The sequence below is a fragment of the Salvia hispanica genome, chromosome 5 (genome assembly GCF_023119035.1).
Source record: "Salvia hispanica cultivar TCC Black 2014 chromosome 5, UniMelb_Shisp_WGS_1.0, whole genome shotgun sequence".
Classification (NCBI taxonomy): Eukaryota; Viridiplantae; Streptophyta; class Magnoliopsida; order Lamiales; family Lamiaceae; genus Salvia; species Salvia hispanica.
The window spans coordinates 28,581,022-28,598,763 of NC_062969.1; the positions used below are offsets into that span (position 1 = coordinate 28,581,022).

Here is a 17,742-nt window from a genome sequence, read left to right on the forward strand (position 1 = left end):
GTGGCAAACTAATAACCCAACAAGCATTAGCTCTCCCTGAAAAGGAGGTGATCCAGCCGCACCTTCCAGTACGACTATCTTGTTACGACTTCACTCCAGTCACTAGCGATGCCGAAGCATGATCTCACGAATTACTTTTCTTAAGAAACTGAGACAAAAATGGACCGTCAAGAACATACATGAACGGTAGTTGGAGTCGGCTACTCTCCCGGGGGTCCCTTATTGGAGATCCCTCTACTTAACATGAGGATTCACTGCAAATACCATTTTGGCTCATTATTGCCGAGATAATAGCTTACTTCTTCACATTTACCGTGCAATGCATGCAGTTATTGATACACAGAAGAATCACGGTATGCACTTCCGTGTACTAGCTAAGCGTTACCTTGAAAAAGCAAATAATGTTTCAGGAAGAAATCTAGCTCTCTCCTCTACGCACCCAATTCCGCCTCCCCTTTCTTTCTGCGCTGCGTCCCCTCTCTCTCCCTTCCGCTCCCACCTCTTCAACTCTCCTATGTATAAATGGGCGGCCGGCACCAGGCAAGCTCCCGCTGGATGCTGGTTCCGTCGGTGCATAACATTCACCTTTCATAAAAAACGCATTTCAACTAAAACTGACCAACAAAATCAAGAAGAAGAAGAAGAATCCCATTCCCATATTTGGGTATGCACAAGACAAACTTTTCTTCAAATTCAGCAAACCATCGTTCAAAAATGCGCCAAACAGAGAGCAATCCAGCCGAGAAAATCCTCCCACGCACAGATCATTCTTTTCGGCTTACAATCAGACACTTCCACTTCCAACATGCTCATCAATTTCTACTCCAAATGCGGCGCTGTGGATCATGCCCGCAAGGTGTTCGACGAAATGCGCCTGCGAAGCGTGGTTTCATGGAACACCATGATCGGCGCCTACACTCAAAACGGCAACGGCGAAGCAGCTCTGTCTCTATTCGCCCGGATGCTCAGACAAGGATCGGAGTTCAGTGAATTCGCCTTGTCTAGCGTGCTATGCGCTTGCGCCTCCAATTTTTTACCCTTTGAGAGCAAACAGTTACATGCCTTAGTTGTTAAGTCGTCGATGGAGTCGAATGTCTTCGTTGGCACAGCTTTGCTCGATGTTTATGCAAAATGCCGATTCATCAACGACGCTTTGCACGTGTTTGAGGCCATGCCGGAGAAGAGTGACGTGACATGGAGCTCGATGATGGCTGGATTCGTGCAGAACGATCTGTACGAGGAGGCATTCAGATTGTTTCTCACAGCGCAGAGAAATGGAGTCAAGATGAATGTTTTCATGATCTCCTCTGTTCTCTGTGCCTCGGCTGCCTTGGCGGCGTTGGTACAAGGGAAGCAAGTGCACGCAGTTGTGTGTAAAGCCGGTTTTGGTGCAAACGAGTACGTTGTTTCTTCTCTCGTCGATGTTTATGCAAGATGTGGTAGCATTAATCAGTCTCACTCTGTTTTCTCCGAAGCAGAGAAGAGAAATGTGATCCTTTGGAACACGATGATCTCGGGCTTTGCAAGGCACGCTAGGCCCTTGGAGGCTATGATGCTGTTCGAGAAGATGCAACAGGCGTTTCTGTATCCGAATGAGGTAACTTATGTCTCTATCTTATCTGCTTGCGCTCACATGGGATTGGCTGACAAGGGGCGGAGGTATTTTGACATGATGAAGGAGCAAGGCTTGAATCCGGGCGCTGTGCATTACTTGTGTATGGTTGATATCCTAGGTAGAACGCGGAGGATTGACGAGGCCAAGGATATGATTGAGAAAATGCCGTTTGAGGCCACTGCGTCCATGTGGGGATCGCTCTTGGCCTCATGCAGAGTTCATAAAAACGTAGAGGTGGCAGAGGTTGCTGCAAGAAAATTGTTCAAGATCGAGCCTAACAACGCTGGGAATCATGTTTTGCTGTCAAACGTATATGCTGCAAGCGGGAGATGGGACGACGTTGCATCAGCAAGGAAACTGCTCAAGAGTAGTGAAGTTAAGAAGGAGAGGGGAAAGAGCTGGATTGAGATCAAAGACAGTGTTCACTCGTTCATGGTCGGGGAGAGGAGCCATCCGCGGATGGGGGAGATATACGCGAGGCTGGATGATTTGCTCGAGGAGATGGAGAAGTCGGGGTTCAGAGGGCTAGTTGAGCACGATCTGCACGATGTGGAGGATGAATGCAAGAGGGAGCTGCTGAAGCATCATAGTGAGAAGCTGGCTTTTACTTTCGGGTTGATGTGTTTGCCTTGGTTTGTTCCGATAAGGATCATGAAGAATCTGAGGATTTGTGGGGACTGCCATCAGTTTATGAAGGTTGCTTCGGCTGTAACGGGGCGCGAGATCGTGGTGAGGGACAATAATCGGTTTCACCATTTCAGAGAGGGTGTGTGTTCGTGTGGAGAATTTTGGTGAGTCTGTGTACTGAGATGATATGTAGATGTATTCTGCAACGATTCAGAGGATTGTTCCAGCGGTATTCACACCCAATTTCACTGATCTTTCGCCATATTCTTATTTTTTGTGTTTAACAGATATTCTTATGCATTATAATTTTATATCTTTGTCTTTTTTTTAATTATTCTAAAATGAATTAAAAAATCGAAACCCAACTAATGCATGGGTCTTATATTTTAGTTTTTTTCAAATCTTTTTCATTTTATAAGTATTTGTTAACTTTTTTAAATATTCTAATGCATTTGAAACTTATACTGCTAAAAAATTAACATGTTGAGTATATTTCTTTTATTCTATTTTTTCAAATATTTTAATGCATACTAGTACATTATAAAACTTTCTTTTTAGTACTTCATTTTTAATTCTATTCTAATGTATATAATACTTTTTATCTTTTCCATTATCTTATATTCCACATCCTCGTGTTGTTTTTAGTAATAAAAATAAAGTTATAGATTTTGATTGAGAAAAATAAATTAAAGAAACGAATATATGATTGTTCGGATTTTGAAGCTATGTTATATTCCCTCGTCTCACTCTAAAGTGAAACATTTATCATTCGGCACATGATTTTATGTTATTTTATTTGTGAGTGGAGTAGAGAGAAAATAAAGTTGAAGAGAGCACAAAATAAAGAGAATTATGTTTTGAAAATTTGTCAATTAGAGTAACACATAAAAAAAATGTCTAACATAGAGTGCGACGAAGCGAGTAATTATTTAATATCGCACCCCATATGAAAAATCCTGGATCCGCCACTAGAGTTATTGAGTGTAGGAATATGTTAGTAAAGGAGGTGTGATTCTTTTGTGGTGAAGAACAAATGGAATCTGTGATTTTCCGGGGTTGATCTTGATTCAACAAGACCAACAGATAATTGTCAAATTTTGGGTTGATCCAAAATTATTAAATTTTCCGTTGGCCAATATAACTCAAATCATAGTACTCACCAAGAGCGATAAGAAATGATATGACCTAAGAGCATCCGCAATGGTCGGCTAGCGATCGGCTAGCCGATTCGTCGCGTTGGTCGATCGGCTAGCCGAACCATTGCAGTCGGCGAGAGCGAAATCGGCGAGCCGATCGGCGTGGGCTGGCCGATTGCTCGGCGCTGGCCGCCATTGTGGCGGCCCGATCGGCCAGCGATCGGCCAGCGCCGAATTTTGTTTTTTTTTTCTAATTCTTTTTTTTAATTTTTTTTTTAATTCTTTTTTTTAAAAAAAAAATCAATTTTTTTTTTTAAATTTTTGAAAAACTATATAAACGCGATTTTCTCTATCTCTAAATTTCTGTACAAGAGCAACATCTAGCGATGGACAACAACAACTAGCCCAATACAAAATTAAGACAGCGAGACCCCCGTTCGGCTAGCGGCAAACTATAACAGATTCAAGGTGGCTCGTTTGTGGAAGCCCGGATTTTTTTATTATGTTATTTTTATGATTTTTAGTTAATGTACTTTTTTTTATTTAAATAAAATTAATGAATTTTCCCGTATATGTGTCGTAAATTTAATTCCGTAATTTAATCGTAATTTTAATTCCGTAAATGTAGTATATTTTGAATTATTTTTATAGAATGGCTGGCCTATGGCTGGCCTAAATCTGATGTGGCAGGTGGTTTTTTTAGTATTGCTGACGTGGCAGAGGAGAGAATGGCTGGCCTATGACTGGCCTAAGCACCATTGCGGATGCTCTAAAAGTTGTTTCAAGAAGCTATCTTTATCTCTTTTTGCCAAAAGTTTATTCTCGTATGTGTGCACTTTTTAACTAGGAAAATAGAAATATAGAATCATTTAAAAACTAAAATTTGAGAATAGTTTTATAGCTACAGAGACATGAGCAATGATATGCTACATACCTTATGTGAGCATCACTCTCGTTTGACTGACATTTACCTTTGTTCGTTTTGATTTATTTAATTACTTTGATTCTAATATATTTAAAAATGTTATTAAGCTTTTTAATTTTACAAAATTCATAAAAATCAAAGCTGATTTACTCATTTTCTCTATAATTTTAAATAAGTTAATAAATGACCAAATCGAGCTTTGATTTTTATGAAATTTTGTGAAATTAAAAACTTTAATAATATTTTTTAATATATTAGAATCAAACTAAATATATAAATCGAAATGAACAAAGTTAAACATGCGTCAAACGAGAGTGGTGCTCACATAAGGTATGTAACATATCATTCCTCGACACTACGTAGTACTCCCTCCCGTCACCATTTAAAGAGTCATTTTGGTTCGGCACAGGTTTTAAGAAATTGCTTCCTTTGTAGAGAAAAATAAAGGGAGAAAGTAAGTTGGATGAGGATTCATTTTATATTAATTTTATAATGAATTATTAGTGCAAAAAGTTAATGAAATATATGATTTGTATACGAAAATTGAAAAAAAATAGATGGTTCTTTAAATTATTTACATTTGACAACCTAAAATGACAAAATAATTCTTTTAATGGTATTGAGAGAGAATAAGATATGCAAACTTGATTTATTTATTTTCCACATGAATATCTTCATACAATTATTGACAATAAGCAACGCATAATCATCGTCATTACAATTCTAAAATAAACTGTGATTCACGAAAATTTCTCAGCCCTTGCTCAAAATCCCATTTTAGATTGCAAATAAGCTTATCTTTCACCTCTAACATCTACTCCTCTATCCGCAATTAGGAGTCTCATTTTTTCCGGCATTGGCATGAGTTTAAAGAAATATTCAAAAAAGTATAGGCGGAAAAAAGTTTGTGGAATATAAGTATCATTTGTATATATTAGTTTGAAATTATACGTGGTGGAATGTGTTGAAAATGTAGAATTGATTTGAATTGAAACCTCCATCAATGAAGGATGAAGAAACTGATAAAATTAGGGAAAAACTGTAGTGCAGGAGCGAAGAGTGGAAAAGAAAAAATTTCACTAATTAACTACATTTTTGGAACTGTTAATCAACAAATTACAATAAGAAGGCTAATGAAAAATATAAACTACCAACTAATATAATACTAAACACTATCTAATAAAAGAAAAACAATATCAACTAATTACAATTTATTTTTAACTTCAACACCCTCCCTCAAAATGGAAGCACAAACAAATGCTACCATCTCGTAAAGAAGCATCAAACTAAGAAGGAAAAAAAAAAACAACTAAGATTTATTCTAACTCCAAGTCAAGAAAAAATTCATCTTGAGCATTAGCAAACCAATTGGAGTTGTTGCTGCATATTATGGTAAGACCTTGTTGTCTCAAATATTCACTAGCATTCATTAAAATAAAATATTTATCTTAATTTTATCTAAATAAATGAGAATGTAACCATATAAAAGTATTAACTAGCACTAGAAAGTAATATCATAATATTCAAATAAGGTATGGTATATATTAATAATAATAGTATAAGAAACTATTAAACTTAATCCCAAATAAATTAGAAGAAAGAAGAAAGTGGATGAATAAAGAAAGAAAATTAAATTACATACTTTAATGAAAATGAGAGGGTAAATAGATTGAATTGCCCTTTATGGCCTTAAGGGTACTTTGGTCATGAAAATATTGGAAATACCCAAAAAGTTATTAACTTAGTTGATGGACCTCAAAAGATATTATGAAATGTTACGTACTAAATTTGCTCATTTGTGATGATTGATGTACTAAAAAGATGTTACTCCCCCTGTCTCAAAAAAGTTGAGTCGTATTCCTTTTTAATCCGTCCCAACAAAGTTGAGTCATTTCCTTTTTTAACAAAAGACAAAACATCTAATCACTCTTTTTTTATTCCATCATTTACTTTACTCTCTCTTATTTTTCCTACTTTTTTCATCTCTCCTATGTCTCAACTTTTATGGGACGGAGGGAGTACCTCTTTTAAAAATGTGGACCGCATTTGATATTGTGGAAAAGTTTAGGTACCGAAAATGTTACTCACACTACAAAATAATATTTATACACAATGCCACCATGAGATGTAATCAAATGCAAGCTTTATATATTATACAAACTCCAAACTATGATCTGGATCATTAGATTTCAAGATTTGATATCAACAGATAACAAATAACGTCAACAGAAAATATCAACACAATGTCGATCGGTTGACAATGGTGACATTATGTTGATATATTTTGTTAACGTTATTTGTCATACATCAAATCTTGAAACATATGCTGGGGTTTGAATCCCCTTGCACAACAGAAGACTTGTACAAAACAAATAAATTAGACGTATGATCTATTTAACGGATTATAGGATCAATCAATTCACATTTTAACATAGAATTGCATGCTAGAACGCAAATAATTCATGCTTAAAGAATGTAAATCCTAAAACATGATTTCTACTGTTTAGTGTTACCGATTTGATTATCCAAAGAATAGTCAATTGCTTGCGCCTTCTCCACGATGATCGTCGATTGCTTGCACCTGCTGCAAGGAATGAGGAGGAGGGTAATCTGATTAGGTAAGTAAAGGTGAAAACTTGTCGTGATTTTGCATTTTTAGTCACGCTTCACAGTTACGCGTGTTTAAAGACGCAATTTAATTTTGCGTTTTCAGTCGGGTGTAATGGTTTCGTTTTTTTAATCATATGTAATGCCTACACGTTTTTGCCGAAGCCGAAAAAAAAAGTTTCTTGAGCCTATATTGTAAATTAGGCCAGAGTGAACTACATATTTAGTCATAGGCTTTTGGGGTTGTAACACCACATACCACTGACAAAAAAAAAAGTTTCATATACCCATAGGATTTATCATAATCACGAATGAGATAATTTTTCACCTTTTTGGACATTTTTAGGACCAGAACGCCCCAGGTCTTGGAGGTCAAATTTGTGCATTTGACACGTCCGCCATCTAACATTGCTCTTAAACATTGCATAGGTCCATAAGCTATGCAATTTTTGGTATCATCTTTATCCTTGAGCTTCAAGCAAGAGTGATCCTCGGCGTAGAAGTAGTTATCAGAGTAAGTGCGGCAGCGAGCAGATACTCGCCGGAATCTGGACGGAGAGCTTGTTCCCGACGACGTTGAGCTGCTCGAGGCTCTTCATATTCCCCACCAACTCCGGCAAGCTCCCACCGAAGTCGTTTTTGCTGACGTCGAAAATCGTCAGCTTCTCGATCTCCTCCAACAAGCAGCCGCCGAGGCCTGTGTTCGCGAGGATTATCTCGTTGAGCGTGGCTGCCATCTTCCCGATCCCCTGAGGCAGGCACCCCCGGAGGTCATTATTCGCGATATCCAAGACGGAAACAGCCGAGTTGCCGAGGTTTTTAGGCAAATTGAGCTTGAAGCAGTTGTTGTTTATCAAAAGTGCGTCGAGTTTCAAATCGAATAGGTCGTCGGGGACGTCGCCGGAGAATTTATTATACCGGAGGTTGAGAACTTATTACGAAATCACATACTACTACAAGATACTCATGTAACTTTGAAAGTCTACAAAATGTGGCAACAAATTTAGGGATAGCCAAAAATGCTTTAAGGGGCTAGTGGTATTTTAGACTAACAAAGTGTCTTTCGTGATTATATGAATGGTAGGGGTGTATGACTAAATTTTTTTTGTCAAGAGTTTATTATGTTACAATACTAAAAAAAAGTGTTATATTTTTTTTGTCAAGAGTTTATTATGTTACAATACTAAAAACCTTAGGAGTAATCACAACATATGGTGGTGTGCAGCAAAACGGTTCACATCATTTCCTAACTTAACTCTTTTGCCTTTATTTTTCCGTTTTCTTTCATTTTCCGAGTACTGCACTTTCACAAAATTTCTTCTAAATTTAGTTATTGTTTAAATAGGAAGGCCATCTTTTCATAATAATTTGGTCTAAATACTTTAAAATAGCTAGCTTCCACACGCATATACAGAAGATTTTATTTATACCACTAGTACTACTTTATTTGTAACACTACTATCTATATTTAAGAAAGATTCGTTAAAAATTTAAAACTTGTTTACTGGATTACATTTTCATTGTGTGATGAAACTATTTTATTTTAATATTCTCTACACTATAAAGGTTACAATTAAAAGCTTAAATTTTTTTATAATGTTTTTCTTCACTTTAAAAATGAAGAAAGAATGTTTTTAACAATATGCATTTAATGATTATTTGTAATTTAATCTTTCCACATAAAGAAATTTCCATAAGATAGAGTACTATTTTAGAAGTAAATGAAGGGAAAATAAAAGGTTAAGTTAAATAACCTTTCTACACAGTGAGCGTTAACAATAAGATATTATCAAAAAGAAATTTTTACATTTGTGCTTGGAAGATTTTATAAATTATCATAAAAAATGTTGGAATCTATGACCGGTCAATGGACTTTGACCAATTATAATTTCAACGACACATTTAATTTTGTGAAATTAAATGATATAGCGTCGATCTACGTTCGGAGTAGATGACCGGGGTATATTCATTTTCTCAAATCCGATTCCCGGTGAGTGAGAAATAATGGATTAAAGTTGTGCAAAATGACAAACTAATTAAATGAGCTATAAGAGAAGCTATGTGATTAATTAAGAGAGTTAATTATCCAACATTAGAAGTGACAACCTTATTAATCTAGTATTTAATAAAAAGGATTATTACATGTAATAATTATAGTGGACTAAGATGGGTTGTAAAAGCACATATGCGCGCACAGGCGCGCCCCGCCGCGAGCCGCGTGCTCGTGTCCTTGTCCTTGTCCTTGGGTGGTCTTTGGGCTGTTCTTTGAGTCTGGTCGTGGGCTTGGTGCCTGGGCTCGACCCAAGGCTAGTGGGTCTAGTTCTTTTTAGACCACCACCGTTTCCACGTTAGCGAGCCAAGCGGGATGACACCTCGTCAGTATGACGCGGTAAAGCCAACGTGGCTGACACGTGATAGTCCACGTCCTTTGAATGAACCTAAACGCGTCTAGATTCATCCTCTCAGCTTCAGCTCTGTAACGTCATGTAACCGACGAGCATTACGAGTTTAGGAATGATGACAGCCATCATGGATGTTGACCCCCTGCAGTGGACTAAGCCTATAAATAGGCTAGGCATTCCATGCATTTTCGCACCAGAAGCTAGAATACACAAAGCATACATTGCATACTCTCTCTCCCTCTCTGCATTGTTTTTCCGTCGAAAGCTTTGCCCTCTCCTCCATCCAGTTCGTCAGAGCTCTGCTGATAGCGGTGCTGCTTCATCAGAGACGTAGCCGTTTTATCTTTGGGGACGAAACGCCAATCCGAAGAGCACTACCGGGGCGTATCTCGTCTTGCGGAAAGAGGCCTCCTCGACTCGGCTAATTTTGTTCACAGTTTACTGTTTCGATTTCTATATTGTAATTCGTTTCAGTTTGTTCTTTTTTGTATTCCTTCTTTGGGTTGTATTACACCCGGTTATCTCTTGTAATCCATAAACCAACAATCGCAAGACGAGATACGACTTGCTTTTGAAGGAATTTGGACCTCTAAACTGAACCTAGTTACTTTCAAAACTTAATCACCTCTGCTGGAGATGTCGACCGAATCCAACACTGCCGCTGCCACCACTCCGGCAACCACCGCCGCCATCATTTTCTCGACCATGGCGAACACCGGTTCTACGGTCAACACATCGTCAATTCCATCAATGATGCCAACCCCATGGCTCTACCCATCTTCTTCAACAACCCCTTGGGTGTATGTTAACACCCATGGGCCCACTGGTGGATCTACCTCGAGTGGATCGGTTGGTTCTACTTTTAGTGGTTCCTTCGGATCCTTTACCGGATCGAGTGCTGGGGCCTTCGGGTCTCACACGACTGTTGGGACCTTCGAGTCTCACGCGATTGCTGGGGCCTTCGGGTCTCATGCGAGTGTTGGAACCTTCGGGTTCAACACAGGTATTGGCTCCTCCGGGACCAATATGACCATGACGGGCTCTATGCCCAACATGAACATGACGGGCTCAACGCCCAACATGAATGGTGGGGGCTTTATGCCCAACCATGTTGTTGGCTCCTTCAGGGGCAACATGAATGGTTCCTTCCAAGGACCAAGTCCGGCACCTTTGGCACCTAGAATGATGCCACCCGCCGAGAAGCCACCTAAATTTAGAGGGTCTGACTTCAAGAGGTGGTACCAAAAGATGTTGTTCTACTTGACAACATTGGGCATCGCTAACTTACTCACGGAGAACGAGCCGCCCGCGCCAAGTGATCAAGAGACGAGGCTCGAGATCTTGGCGGACTATAAAGCATGACGCAAATGAGATTATCTTTGTAAAAATTTCATTCTAAGTGCTTTAGATGATAGCTTGTACAATGTATATGTTGGGGTTTGGTGCCCCTTGCACAACGGAAGACTTGTACAAAACAAATAAATCAGATACGGATCTATTTGACCGATTATGCGGTTAATCAATTCACATGTTAAACAGATAATTGCATGCTAGAACGCAAATAATTCATGCTTAGAAAATATAAATCCTAAACATGATTTCTACGGTTTAGGGTTACCGATTTGATTCTCCAAAGAATCGTTGATTGCTCGCACCTTCTCCACGTGATGATCTCTCTGGTTCCCGAACTGTATCTCGATATCAGGGTGGGTTAATCTTATCAAAATACTAGGACTCGAATAAAGAAGACAGAAAAATTCCTCACGGAGGAGGAGCTGATATTCTCACGAAGGAGAAAATTAAAAAATTCGCTTCCTTCTGTAGAGAGAAAGGAACGAAATTGTGTAGAGAAATTAATGAATCATTATGTCTCCTTTATTCTCCTATTTATATTAAGTTCCTTTTAGGCCCAGACAGGATCTATGGAAGGTTTTGGATATGGGCTCCCCCAATTAGCTTTTTACTAATTAAATTGAACCCACAATTTAATACAAGCTTTAATTGGAATATTACGAGCAGCCACTACAGAAGTAATATTGAACTCTCCTCATCCAAATCCGAAATTACAAGTAATCCGGGTTTCCACTTTGTTTATTATTTATTTCCCGCGCTTAAGATATAAATATCCATTAATTAATTAATGTCTGCTATGGACTTGATTAATTAATATCTTATTAATTCTAAGAGTGGACTTAGCAAGAAACATTTATTTATTATTTATAGAGTAATAAAACTCCAACTGGCCAGTTTTCCGAATAATAAAACCTTGTTCGAACTCCTCTTGAGGACATTATCAAACGAGACTCACCTCGCGCACGTTTCAACATAATAGCAATCCTAGCACCGCTAGATATTAATCACCACTACCCAATATATCAGGATTATTGGGTTGCAAAAAACCCGCACCATTTGATAAGTCAAAGTAGTGCATAATCAATACCGTATACTCAATACTAACATATGTAGATTAAGAAATACTCCCTCTGTCCCATTAGAAATGCAAAGTTTTCCTTTTTGGGTTGTCCCATTAAAAATGAAACGTTTCCTAAAATGGAAACATCATTCTCTCCACTTTTCTCTCTCTCTTACTTTACTCTCTCTTCATTAACTCACAAAACAACACCGCATAAAATCTCGTGCCGGAAACCAAATGTTTCATATTTATTGGGACGGAGGGAGTAATATTTTATCAAGACCTAGTCTTTCAGTAGATAGTATAAAGACACGTCTTGCTGTTAGATCCATTCAGTGCTATACCACACCAATGTCATCTTATTTCAGTAAGGCTTAGAAATATGCGGACTGACATTACAACCTTTCACGATAGGTAGTCTAAGCCTATCTAGGTTGTGAAATTCTTCTTTTTCTTTTGCAAAGCATTGCATAGATCTGACCGTGTTACCTTAAAGTGGACGCCGCCCACAACCGGTCTACTAAGCAAAAGACTTAGACTTTGTTTACTTCTTATGCATTTAAATGTTTGTAAGACATCTTATAAATGCACAAGCAAACACAATGTAATAATAATAGTGATTCTATTCGTGCGAGACTGCTCGAATAATACTGAATCGGGATAAAAGTGGATTATAGAGTTTTACGTATACAAGCAAGATTCTATTCAAGCGAAACTTGCTCAAAACATGCTTTTCAGTATACCAAACCTAACAATATACTCCCTTGTAACCACATCCAAAGAGATGTGGGAAAACCTAGAGAAAAAGTACGGTATCGACAATGCTGCAGGTACCGAACATGTTGTAGTATCCAAATTTATGGACTACAAGATGGTCGACTCTCGACCAGTAACAAGTGCAAGAGTTCCAAATGATCATCCATGAATTCGCGACTGAAGGGATGAACTTGCCGACAACTTTGTGCGGTGCATACTCATCGAGAAGCTTCCTCCTAATTGGAAGGACTTCAATTACTACCTCAAGCACAAGCGAAAGAGGATGTCACTCGAAGACTTGATCGTGAAACTGCGCATCGAGGCCGACGTGCGAAAAATCAACAAGAAGGCTAAGGGCTACAACCCCCTTGATGTCAAAGCTAACTTGTTGGAGCGGGACGATCCCTCCAACAAACGCCCTCGCCCAAATCAGATGAACAAGGGGAAATGGAAGCAGCCTACAAAGAAATTTGAAGGTGAATGCTACAAGTGTGGCAAAATTGGCCACTTTGCCAAAGACTGTCGAAGCAAGAAGAAGAAGCCGGCAGCCCACGTTGTTGAGAAGGAGTTCAAGGACTGGGATAAAGATGACCTCGTCACCGCGGTCACCGAAGAAGTGAACCTTGTTGACAACAAGGGGGGCTGGTACATTGACATCGGCGCTACTGCTCATGTCTGGTCAGATAGGAGCAAGTTTGCCTCCTACACTACTGTTGAAGGGAGGAAGATCAACATGGGGAATTAAACATCGTCCGAAGTCCTCGGCATTGGCAACGTGATTCTCATGATGACGCCTGGCGTCACAATCACTTTGAAGGATGTGTTGCATGTCCCGGACATCCGCAAGAACCTAGTGTCAGGATCAATACTAGTTAATAAGGGGTTTAAACTTGTATTTAAGTCTGATAGGTTTGCTTTGTATAAGTTTGGAAAGTCACTCGGAAAAGGTTATGTAACCGATGGACTCTTCAAGCTTAGTGTGGCAACCCGAAGTGTCGCGAAACCATTGGCTAATAATAATAAAGCATCTACTTCCTCTTATTTGACCGAGTCTTCAAAATTGTGGCATTGTAGATTGGGACATGTAAATTCAAAAGCCGTGAAAAGATTAGTAAATTTAGATTTACTAAAGGCAATTGAAGTGGATACCCAAGACAAATGTGAGATATGTCTAGAGGCTAAAATGACTAAGTTACCGTTTCACTCAGTTGAACGGAAAATGAAACCCCTTGAATTAATTCACACGGATGTATGTGACTTAAAGATGGTGCAAACTAGAGGTGGTAAAAAGTACTTTATCACTTTTATAGATGATTGCACAAGATATTGCTACATTTATCTTTTAAGAAGTAAAGATGAAGCAATTGAAGCGTTCAAAAAATTATAAGAACAAGGTTGAGAATCAACTTGGTTGTAAAATCAAAGCGATTAGAAGTGGTAGAGGAGGCGAGTATATAGCCCCGTTTGAGGAGTTATGCAACACAAGTGGTATAATTCATCAAATAACTGATCCATATTCACCACAATCTAATGGTGTAGCAGAATGCAAAAATCGAACTCTAAAAGAGATGATGAATGCGTTGCTAATAAGTTCAGGATTACCATATAACATGTGGGGGGAGGCTATGTTGACAGCCAACTAACTATATCCTAAACAAAATTCTACTCAAAGGAAAAGACACCACTCCTTATGAGTTGTGGAAAGGAAGGAAGCCATCCTGCAAATACCTCAAAAGTGTGGGGGTGTTTGGCGAAAGTGATGGTTCCACCGCCCAAAGAAGTTACAATTGGACCTAAAACAGACGATTGTATCTTCATTGGATATGCACTTAACAGTAGTGCATATAGATTTGTTGTTCGCAAGTCTGAAATATCGACAATTACAGTAGGAACAACAATCGAGTCAAGGAATGCCGTATTTCTCGAAAATACATTTCCGTGCAAGGACAAAGAAGAAGTCCCAATCAGTTCTGAGAAAAGAATTGAAGATGAGGCCACTTGTACTAAAACAGTGGATGAAGCCACTAGTTCTACATCAGCGGATGAAGAGCCTAAATCGCGCAAGCGAGTGAGGCTTGATCCAAGTGATGCAGTACTATGACGTGGAAGTAGGGTCAGAACACCAAAAACATTTGGTCCTGACTACATTGCTTTTATGTTGGATGAAGAGCCAACGTCAATAAAAGTAGCCTTCGATGGCCCAAACGGGTTACATTGGAGAGAAGCTGTTCAAAGCGAAATTAACTCAATTTTTGCTAAACCACACTTGGGTGTTGGTTGATCTACCCGAATGTGCTAAACCTTTGAAGTGCAAGTGGGTACTTAAAAGGAAATTTAAGGCCGATGGAACAGTGGATAAGTATAAAGCTCGACTGGTTGTAAAGAGTTTTAAACAAAAGGAAGGATATGACTTCTTCGATACCTATTCACCTGTAACGAGGATTACATCTATCCGAGTGCTTCTCGCGATTGCTGCATTGCACAATCTTGAGATTCATCAAATGGATGTTAAGACTGCGTTTCTAAATGGTGAACTAAAGGACGAAATCTATATGGAACAACCCGAAAGGTTTGTAGTATCTGGACAAGAGAGAAAGGTATGCAAACTCGTAAAGTCACTATATGGATTGAAACAAGCGTTGTTGCAATGCCACTTGAAGTTTGATAATGTGATGTTATCAAATGGGTTTAAGATCAACGAGTGTGACAAATGTGTCTATATTAAGAGCACTGACAACGGATATGTTATAGTGTGTCTATACGTTGATGACATGTTAATCATGGGTAGTAACACTCAAGTGATTAACGAGACAAAGACTATGTTAAAGAGAAACTTTGACATGAAAGACATGGGTCTAGCCGATGTAATTCTTGGAATGAAAATTCTAAGAACATCCGATGGAATCATCTTAACCAAATCTCATTATGTTGAGAAGATATTGAAGAAATTCAATGCCTATGATGGCGTGCCGGTTAAGACTCCAATTGAACTCGATGTTCATTTGAGCAAAAACAAGGGCGAACCCGTTGCACAAGAAGAATATGCACGGGTCATTGGGTGCATTATGTACTTGAGTATTGCACTCGGCCGGACATTGCTTGTGCCGTGAACAAGTTGAGTCGTTACATGAGTAATCCAAGCAAAGAGCATTGGAAAGCTCTTGTAAGGATTTTGAGATATCTAAAGCATACTCAAAATCATGGGCTACACTTCTCAGATATCCCCCGGTACTTGAAGGGTACTGTGATGCGAATTGGATATCCGACAATAAAGACTCATTTTCAACAAGTGGATACGTCTTTACTATTGGGGGTGGTGCTGTCTCGTGGAAATCCACGAAACAGACATGTATAGCCCGTTCAACCATGGAATCAGAATTCATAGCTTTAGATAAAGCTTGGGAAGAAGCCGAGTGGCTTAAGAACTTCCTTGAAGATATTCCAGGTTGGTCTAAGCCAGTACCTCCAGTGTTGATTCACTGTTATAGCCAAGCAGCTATCGGAAGGGCAAATAGTGGCTTCTATAATGGTAAGTCTCGACATAATACTGCGAGACATTTGATCACAACAGGTGTGATTATAATTGACTATGTGAAGTCAATAGATAATCTAGCGGATCCGCTAACCAAATGGTTAAACCGTGATCAAATGAATAAGTTGTTAGAGGGAATGAGTTTGAAATCCACAAACTAAAGAATTGTCATAGTGGTAACCCAACCATGATGACTGGAGACCCCATGATGACTATGAGAGTTCGTGTGAAACACTCATCTATATCTTCCCTAGAGAGCAATAGAGTGTTGAAAGCTTGCCTTGTGGTGAGGATAAGTCTATGACTTTTAATCACTCCTAAGGACCGAGTAGGGCAAGATACTTGGAAATGAATCACCTATGTAAGTGTGAAGGGTGGCCGCTTCAAATTATACACTTATGAATCCAAAGTGGTGTCCAAGGCCGCAAATGACACAAAACATGAAAACGGATGAGGTTGAGGTGTTTAAGTGTTAACACCATTGTCTCAGTGCACGCCATGGGGGACTAGTTCAAAGCATCGCGCTACTAGGCCGCTTGTGTATCTGCTGGCGTTGACTATGGAAGGTTCAAAGCTAAAAGCTACCTATCCTTATGCTTATATACCTCTCGAGGGTTGAGCTTGTGTCTGCATGCATATGCATTTGGCTATTTCCACTCATGTGGGGGATTGTTGGAATCTATGCCCGGTCAATGGACTTTGACCAATTATAATTTCAACGATACATTTAAGTTTGTGAAATTAAATGACACAGCGTCGATCTACGTTCGGAGTAGATGACCGTGGTATATTCATTTTCTCAAATCTGAGTCCCGGTGAGAGAGAAATAATGGATTAAAGTTGTGCAAAATTGCAAACTAATTAAATGAGCTATGAGAGAAGCTATGAGGTTAATTAAGAGAGTTAATTATCCCACATTGGAAGTTACAACCTTATTAATCTAGTATTTAATAACAAGGATTATTACATGTAATAATTATAGTGGACTAAGATGGGCTGTAAGAGCCCACACGCGCGCGCCGCGTGCCGTCGTGCTCGTGTCCTTGTCCTTGGATCTTGGCAATTGGTCTTTGGGTGGCCTTTGGCCTGTTACTTGGGTCTGGTCGTGGGCTTGGTGCCTGGGCTCGACCCAAGGCTAGTGGGTCTAGTTTTTTAGACCACCACCGTTTCCACGTCAGCGAGCCAAGCGGGATGACACCTCGTCAGTATGACGCGGTAAAGCCAACGTGGCTGACACATGATAGTCCACGTCGTTTGAATGAACCTAGACGCGTCTAGATTCATCCTCTCAGCTTCAGCTCCGTAACATCATGTAACCGATGACCCAAATAAGAACATCCATGCCCAGACCGATAAACTATTCATACCAAAAGGGTTACGAGTTCAAATCCTGTCTCCGCAACATCTTTTTTTAGCCAAATTTTTTTCGGTCCTTCAACCTTTTGAGCGAAATGCAGCAAAAGAAAATGAAGGAAAATCCATGGACCGACCCCATCATCTCCACCCCGTAGGAACTACGAGATCACCCCAAGGGTGCCTTCGGCATCCAGGGGTCACGGACCGACCCCGACGACCGTTACGAGTCTAGGAATGATGATAGCCATCATGACTGTTAACCCCCTGCAGTGGACTAAGCCTATAAATAGGCTAGCCATTCCATGCATTTCCACACCAGAAGCTAGAATACACAAAGCATACATTGCATACTCTCTCTCCCTCTCTGCATTGT

The 17,742-nt window shown here is 39.3% G+C and overlaps 2 protein-coding genes across 3 annotated transcripts; one reads left to right on the plus strand and one right to left on the minus strand.

Moving 5' to 3' along the window:
* The first annotated feature begins 300 nt into the window (after positions 1-300).
* LOC125187732 (pentatricopeptide repeat-containing protein At5g04780, mitochondrial-like) lies at positions 301-2,530 on the plus strand. 2 transcript variants are annotated; one of them, XM_048084361.1, is made up of 2 exons: positions 301-1,597; positions 1,679-2,530. In XM_048084361.1, the coding sequence occupies exons 1-2, from the start codon at positions 320-322 to the stop codon at positions 2,408-2,410; spliced, it is 2,010 nt and encodes a 669-aa protein (XP_047940318.1). In that variant the 5' UTR covers positions 301-319; the 3' UTR covers positions 2,411-2,530. The 2 variants fall into 2 exon arrangements, with proteins under 2 accessions (XP_047940318.1, XP_047940317.1); XM_048084360.1 differs by having other exon boundaries at positions 301-2,530.
* Positions 2,531-7,419: 4,889 nt separating this feature from the next.
* On the minus strand, positions 7,420-10,019 carry LOC125189765 (leucine-rich repeat extensin-like protein 6). Its single transcript, XM_048087002.1, has 2 exons — positions 9,938-10,019; positions 7,420-7,841 (listed from the first exon to the last, which is right to left on the minus strand). The coding sequence occupies exons 1-2, from the start codon at positions 10,017-10,019 to the stop codon at positions 7,420-7,422; spliced, it is 504 nt and encodes a 167-aa protein (XP_047942959.1).
* Between the last annotated feature and the right edge of the window lie 7,723 nt (positions 10,020-17,742).